General features: G+C 33.0%; 1 protein-coding gene across 1 annotated transcript; it reads left to right on the top strand.

Annotated features, from left to right (window-relative positions):
* Positions 1,740-4,755, top strand: LOC107616126 (putative receptor-like protein kinase At4g00960). The gene is made up of 7 exons (XM_021111180.1): positions 1,740-2,633; positions 2,778-2,909; positions 3,071-3,210; positions 3,300-3,510; positions 3,612-3,849; positions 3,978-4,128; positions 4,251-4,755. The coding sequence occupies exons 1-7, from the start codon at positions 1,796-1,798 to the stop codon at positions 4,587-4,589; spliced, it is 2,049 nt and encodes a 682-aa protein (XP_020966839.1). The 5' UTR covers positions 1,740-1,795; the 3' UTR covers positions 4,590-4,755.

Below are 8,033 nucleotides of genomic sequence, written 5' to 3'. Positions count from 1 at the left end.
TTTAATTATTTACAAACAAAAAACCACAAGAAAAGACAAAGTGTAGCCATTAATGCAAATCAAAAATGAAAAAAAAATAAAAATGCAGTTTTGTATAATTCTAATATAAATAACCTATGTCTTTTTTAAAAATAAATAAATTTAAAATCTATTTATAATATGTTCTCTAAAATATTTTTAATATAATATTTATTAAAATATACTATATAGTATAAATAATCTACTTCTCCGCATATTGCGCGAGTCTCATTCTAGTTTAATTATAGTGTTTGAGACTTTTGTCAGTTGCATTATCATTAATATAAAGAAAAGTCGAAATATTTAAAATGGAGAATTTGTCTGATACATAAAATTACATTTAATTTTATTTTTTCTTACATAATTTTGTACGCCTAGTCAAAGAAAAGGAGAAGAAGAATGTTCACCAAAAAAAAAAGAAGAAAACAAGAAGAGTGGAAATTTCAAACAAAATTTTGGTAAACAAAGGTCTGATTCCGGCATGAGTTGACTTGGGTGTCAAATTAAACAGCTGTTGGGGGCGTAGAATCATTAGATGGTTAATGGTTTCATGCTTGTGTTGTTTGGAAGGTTTACTAAGAGTTGGTTAATGTTAGTTACTTAAAACTTAAAAGTTGATTCTGTGTATTTGTCATAAAAAAAAAATAATTGAACGAATTGCATAAGGTCTTTTTTATCTATGAGGGAATTATTCACCGTGATCTCAAATCTAATAATATTCTTTTGGACACATATATGAACCCTAAAATTGGGTTAGCTAAACTGTTTAATTCACACAAATCAAACTGTTTAATATCAGATTTATGCTTGGCAACCAGTCCTTCTATCTGCCAGTTCCCATGCAGCCTGCTTTTTTTACGAAGAATAGATGTTCATCAAACATCCAATTTTCAGAGTGGCGTTATGGGGAAACAGCATCAATTGAGCACAAAGTTAACTCTATTGAAGCATCAACAAATGAAGCCTTAATCAGTAGCATACATCCTCGATAAATATGAATCATATGATTCAGTCTGGACCCATCACGTGCAAGAACAATTAAATATATCAAATAATAAAGAGTAATATTATATATCTAAGTCTTTTTATGAACTAAATCTAATAAAATTAAACAATAAGATTGAGAATAATATTAGTCATAACTGATTTTTGTTATGCTAGACGAATTTAATCAGATTTAGTTAATAAAAAAATTTAAATATATAATATTTAACAATAATGTAGTTGTGATTTCTTTTATTGACTTGGTCAAACTTGTCCTCCCCTTCGGCGGTTGCACTTGCCACGAGGTTACTGTTTTAACTTTTAACCAACTTGCATCAATCATGAATTGGCTTATTTCATCCCTTTCTTAGAGTTTTCCTATTCATATCAATAATTCAATTAATTTAATTCCACTTTCCATTGAACCATCTCAATATATCTCCACTTCCTTTAATTTTCTCAAGCTTTCCACAAGTGGATGCTACTTAAATTAATGGAAAAGTCTAGGGGCAACAATTTTTGTGTTTTCTGGCCAGTACTTAACGATCACAATAAAAGTGAGTGATTTTCTACCATTAGATGTAATCTCACACCATTAAAAACACTATTGATGACCAATTGATGATTACAAAACACCAAAATTACTGGTCTTAGCATTCCTCTAAATTAATAATAATTGGAAAGTTCATTGCTGTTTCAAAGAACAAGTTGACAGAAAGTTGATATTATAAATGAAAAAGAACGGAACCTCCATTCCTTCAATTTTCCATTTGTTTCATGAAGGTCATAAACAATGGCTACCATGACCATAGCTTCCGAAAACTTGCTCTTACTTCTTTCTGTCCTTGTCATCTTCACGTCTCTAGCCACCTCTCTACCAGATTTTGTACACTATCTCTGTAAAGACAACAATGGTAACTACACAGCTAACAGTACCTACAGTTCAAACCTCAATACCCTTTTGTCCAACCTCTCTTCTATCATTGGAACCAGCAACAACTACCAATTCTACAATGTCTCCAATGGCAAAACCACAGACAAAGTTAACCTCATCTGGATGTGCAGAGGAGATGTTACTAAAGAAGATTGCCTTAGCTGTTTGAACGATTCAAGAATCCTTCTGCCAAATGTTTGTCCAAACCGGAAGGAGGCAACAGGGTGGTATGATTACTGCATGTTACGCTACTCGAACCGGTCCATATTTGGGATCATGGACTCCACTCTGTGGGAGATACATAACAATGGGAATGTAAGTGATGTGAATGAGTTCAACCAAGTTGCTGCAGACTTGATGCAAAATCTAAGAAGCAAAGCTGCTGCAATTTCTGGTGAATCTCTGATCAAGTTTGATGCAGGGGAAGCCAAAGTAGGGGCAGGATTTCAAACCGTGTATGCTCATGTACAGTGCACTAATGATTTGTCAGAGCTAGAATGCAATGATTGCTTGTCTGGAGGAATCTCCTACATCCCAACTTGCTGTAATGGAAAGAAACGTGTAAGAATTTTTACCCCCAGTTGTAATCTTAGATATGACACACAGCTTTACTTTGATTCTCTAAGCGTTCTGTCACCTCAACCATCTCTATCTCCTGCTCCATCATCCACTACTGCCACTGCTACGCTCAAACAAGGTTTCTAAATTTATAGTGTTAGATATCTATCTATTTATGTGGCTCTATTTAAAAGCTGTGTTAGATATATAACAATTCATGTGTTCTATCTAACTGCTTGAACTTTTTAAATAGATGGTTTCATTAAAACATTGGATTTTGCAGGAAAGAGCAACTTATCATCAACAACTGTGATTGCCATAGTTGTGCCGGTCGTCTCCCTTATTATTCTGCTGCTCATAACCTTTGTCTGCATCTATTTCAGAAGGAAGAAGAAACCAACCAAGTATTTTGAAAGTAAGTCTAAATAATAATAAGTGGTGCCTACAATGTGGTATTGAGTTGTTCACTACTTAACTTCATCAACAATATATAGACAACAAACTAATTAGTACTTGAATTCACCTAATTGATTAGATTTTTTCATTCTCATAATTCTTCTTACTATTCTTACCCAGCTCAAGGTGAATCAGAAGCTGACTGTGAAATTGAACCTATTGAGACATTACAATTCGACTTTCAAACCATCATGGACGCTACGAATAACTTCTCAGTTGCAAATAAGCTTGGAGAAGGTGGATTTGGAATTGTCTACAAGGTAGATAAAGCTCAGATTGAGCTTAGTTATAGCCTCTATCAAAACAAATAGTACTATGTTTGAGTACAAAAACTCTTGTATATTTTCAGGGTAGACTACCAAATGGCGAAGAGGTTGCTATCAAAAGATTGTCAAGGAATTCTGACCAAGGAGATATAGAATTCAAGAATGAGCTGCTATTGGTAGCAAAGCTTCAACATCGAAATTTAGCAAGGCTACTTGGCTTTTGTTTGGAAATAGGAGAGAGGATACTGGTCTACGAGTTTCTTCCCAATAAAAGCCTTGATTACTTCATATTTGGTAACTTAGAATTTCCTCTTGGCTACTCTGTCTTTCTGTTACTTTCATATCTCTTAAAAAGAATAAAGAAATATTATTAACATTATTGAAATATTATGCAGATCCAGTCAAGCGTTTACTTTTGGATTGGGAAGGACGCTATAAGATTATAGAAGGAATCGCTCGAGGTCTTCTTTATCTACACGAGGATTCTCAATTGCGTATTATCCATCGTGATCTAAAAGCAAGTAACATACTCTTAGATGAGAAAATGAATGCAAAGATATCAGATTTTGGTATGGCAAGGTTGTTTGTTGAGAATCAAACTCGAGGAAACACACTTAGAGTTGTTGGAACTCAGTAAGTACTATGATATACCTAAGAGCAAATAAATTTTTCTAATTACTATATTACCCTCAGCAACAAGAGTAAAAGAAAACTTTATGCTATCTCAATCTAACTGGGTTTATAATTGTGTTGACATGCAGTGGATATATGGCACCAGAATATGCATTGCATGGACAATTTTCAATAAAGTCAGATGTTTTTAGTTTTGGTGTACTACTTCTTGAGATAGTGAGCGGACACAAAAATGGAGACATTCATAATGGCGAGTACGTTGAACATCTAATAAGCTTTGTAAGACTCCTATCTTTTAAGTAACAATTTCTTAACTTTAAAATAGTCCATAATATTTTACATTTGAAGAAAAGATAAAAGAAAAATAAATAACCTTGCTTTTATTGTCTAAAACCTTGCAGACTTGGAAAAAATGGATGGAAGGGTCTGACTCAGTCTCAGATATTGTAGATCAAACATTGGAGAGTAGTAGATTCAGAAATGAAATAACGAGATGCATCCATATTGGATTGTTATGTGTTCAAGAAAATGTAGCTGATAGACCAACCATGGCTACGGTTGTAATGATGCTTAATAGTGAATCGGTCATTCTTCCCATCCCTTCAAAAGCAGCATATGTTACTATGAATAATGCCGGAGATTTATCGAATGGAAGAAGATTAGGTGAATCAGGAAACTATGCTCTGCAAACATCATCAGGAGCAAATGAGGCTTCGATTACTGATCCTCATCCTCGTTAGATTCTCTACGTTGGGTCCTGTTTTGTGTTCTTCCAAACTCAATATTACTTTTTATTTGTTTCATGTTCTGTTACTCGGAGGTTGTGGCTCTGCTGGTCTGGTGACTGTTGTCTCTATTTCTTGTAATGCAAGTTTTGAATTCAATAATTTTGCTTAATGTAGTAACTAGTAACCAAAAAAAACAAAGAAAAGAGAGAGAGAGAGAGTAGCACGTGGGGGGCACATGCCCCACTTAATCTCCTTTTTTCTCTTCCTGAACTAGGGGTGTGCATGGCCGGATGAAACCGGGTTTGATGTGACCCAGACCCGACCCGAAATATATACCGGGTCTATTTATTAGACCCGATGAAACCTATACACTTTCGGGCCACAATTATACCGGATAAAAACCGAGTGAAAACCGAGCCGTTAACATTACATTATCTTGATACATTCTTATAAGCTAGAATGTGAAAATATCCAAATTTCTAAGACACCAACCATTATTTGACATGGTAAAATTCACTTAGAAAAATATAATAAGAACCAACTCTTCTCTAAAATTAAAGCATAACCATAATCAATACTAATATTGTCTAATAACACCAAATATTTAAATCAATATAAATAACACGATATTATGCATTAGTCTAAAATCTTATGCATTTTAAACATAAAACATTAACTTATAGTTTTTATAATAACTAATAACACAAAATATTAAGGTTTACAATACTTAAATTGCACATAAGAATAGCCATCATCTATCACTAATAACACAAAATATTAATTGGGTATGATGATCGAGTCACCGGGCCGACTTCGGGTGACACGAGCCATGACCTGGACCCGACCCGAAATAATGACCGGGTCTATTTTTGAGACCCTTATCCAACCCTAGACCCGATGAAATCACACCAAAATAGTCTCTAAAGTGTTCGGGGCCGAACCGGGTCTTCAGGCCGGGCCAGGCCATGCACACCCCTATCCTGAACTCTCTCGAGCTCCCTATCCCTCTCTATCTCTCGTTTCTTTTTTTCATTCTTTCATACAAGAAACAACAAACCCTCTCATTCCCTTCATCTTCTCTTCTACCTTATCTTCTTCATTTCAAAAATTCTTATTTCAACCACAACACACTAAATTTCATTTTATCCTTCTATTTTATCTCCATTTTAATACATCATTTATAACCAAAGAGAAATTTTAGTTTTCACAATCCTAAATAAAAGAGTTCATCTTAATGAATAAAGGAAACATTCAACTTTTGAGTTTCAGTTATTATTGAGGCTTCAAGGTAACTCTTTGACTCAATAATTAACTATATCTCTAATTTTTGTCATCTCTATACATGTGGATATAGCAAAATCCGAATTAGGATTATTAAGATTAGGAAATTATGGGCTTTTATCAAAGTGAATAAAATTATGTTAATTGACAATATTAGTAGCTCACAAATATCATTATTGTCATATTTCTAGAATTGTAGAGTTATTGGACATCATTTGGTAGCTCGTTGACGCGCTCAGAGTTGCTTCTAGTTTCTTAGAATCAAGTTGTGAGTGGATATTATGTCTATAATTGTTTTTAAATATACTATTATTAATATTTAAATTAAATGATTATTTTTAGCATTTGAAATTATTTGATTGTTGTGATTTTTGAATAATTGAAATGGAAATTGATTTCTCAAAAGCTCATAATTTTAAAAAGATACACACGGGACGATATTTATATATTCCCTACATACTTATTTTCTTATTTGTATTTGTTAAACTTTAATTAAATTTTTTATATGCATTCTTATATATACTCTATTTTTATGAAATTTAGTAATATGTTACAAGTATTAGAAATTGTTATATGTGATTTGGTTCGGATTGGTTTAGGAGACTCTGACTATAAAACCATAGTTAACGGCAGTTATGACGTTAACCTATATGCATCTGACTCAGACTTCAGCTAGCAGGGGCGTTGCTAGCCTAACGTGTAGGCTACACGTTGGATCTGTTATACCGTACGGGCACACTAGAGTAAAGGGCTACCCTTAGAGGTGGAGCCGCCCCCAAGTGTGTAATATTTGATTTGATTTGATTTTACTTCTAGAATGAGAACTCCATTTCAGTTCATTCCGCTTAATTATTTATCTATTGTTTGCATAATTGATTAATATGAATTCCTCATCTTTGGAAAGAAATATAATTTTCATGGTAAAACTTGTATGGTCTCGTGTGGGTTATAGATATAAGGTTTGCTCACTGAGTTGCAAAACTCACCCTATTATATTCCTATATTTTTCAGATACAGGTATCCTTCCAGGTTCTATTCCACTTGCCCCTTAGTAGATCTTAGTTATTTCAGTGAGCCCTTCTTCTTTTTAAGGGCTAAGTAATTATGTAATGGAACCTTTGCTCAAAATCTAGATTATGTCAATGCTCCATATACCACAGGCAGGATCCTTGTGTTGGTTATATTATTTTGAATCTTTAACTGTTTAGATAGTAATTATAATTTGGTTATGTAAGACTTAAACTGTTGGTTATATATGATGCGTATTTTGGATATATTTAGTTGTGGATATGATTGGGATATGTTGTTGTTGTTGTCTTTGGAAATGAATGTTTATTATTGATACATGGAGTTAATATTTATGTTGGTAAGGTCTTAGAAACAAAAAAGATTCTGTCCGTTTTTCTAAAAATTTGGTCATTTGGCTTGCTGAGGGACTTGTCCCTTAAGCGTCAATCATGACTTGGTTCGGCCATGATAGTTAACTCATACTCATTTCATTTTATTCCTTTTTCTGCATACTTCATGCAACGTTGGAGATATGGTTAGTCTTAAACTTATTGTGAATTGATTTTATTATCACACGTTCGCTCATCCATTGGTCCATTGGGGTGACAATTGGTATGATAGGATAAGGTTTGGATCCAACTCTAATTCTATCTGTATATTGAAATTTTTATATAAATTTAACCATATTCTACTCGGGTTAAAAATATCCCAACCCTAACCCTATCCGTTCTTAACCCGGGAGTACCCGATTCTATTCGTAGGTTATAAAAAAAGATGTAACATTATTATATAACTTGTTGATAATTTAAAATATAACTGACTTTTATGTAAACAAAATGTATTAAATTATTATTTAATGATCTTTTCTTAATATATCACAGCCTAAAATAAACCATGACCGACGCTAAGAGGAGATGATGTATATAAGAAAAGATATATATAAGAAGAGATAAAAAAGAGGTGTAAAGTGAATGTCATTTATATAGCAAACATAAGATGAAGTAAATAGAAAGGAGATGATGAATTAAATTTTTCAAATAAGCTTGTGTTGCAAAATATTAGTAAGAATAAAAAAAAAGTAAAAGGATGTGATTATGTGAGACAATAAAAAAAATATAAATAAATATAAAAAGGAGTGAATATAAAAAAAGATGACGAAATGACGAA

This window comes from Arachis ipaensis, chromosome B09 (assembly GCF_000816755.2).
Source record: "Arachis ipaensis cultivar K30076 chromosome B09, Araip1.1, whole genome shotgun sequence".
In the NCBI taxonomy this organism is placed as follows: domain Eukaryota; kingdom Viridiplantae; phylum Streptophyta; class Magnoliopsida; order Fabales; family Fabaceae; genus Arachis; species Arachis ipaensis.
This window is presented reverse-complemented; position numbering and strand designations above follow the sequence as displayed.

Coding starts and splice junctions, on each gene's coding strand:
- LOC107616126 (XM_021111180.1), top strand. CDS start 1,796: ATGGCTACCATGACCATAGCTTCCGAAAACTTGCTCTTACTTCTTTCT. Junction 3,511..3,611: donor CCTTGATTACTTCATATTTG/GTAACTTAGAAT, acceptor AATATTATGCAG/ATCCAGTCAAGCGTTTACTT. Junction 4,129..4,250: donor TTGAACATCTAATAAGCTTT/GTAAGACTCCTA, acceptor AAAACCTTGCAG/ACTTGGAAAAAATGGATGGA.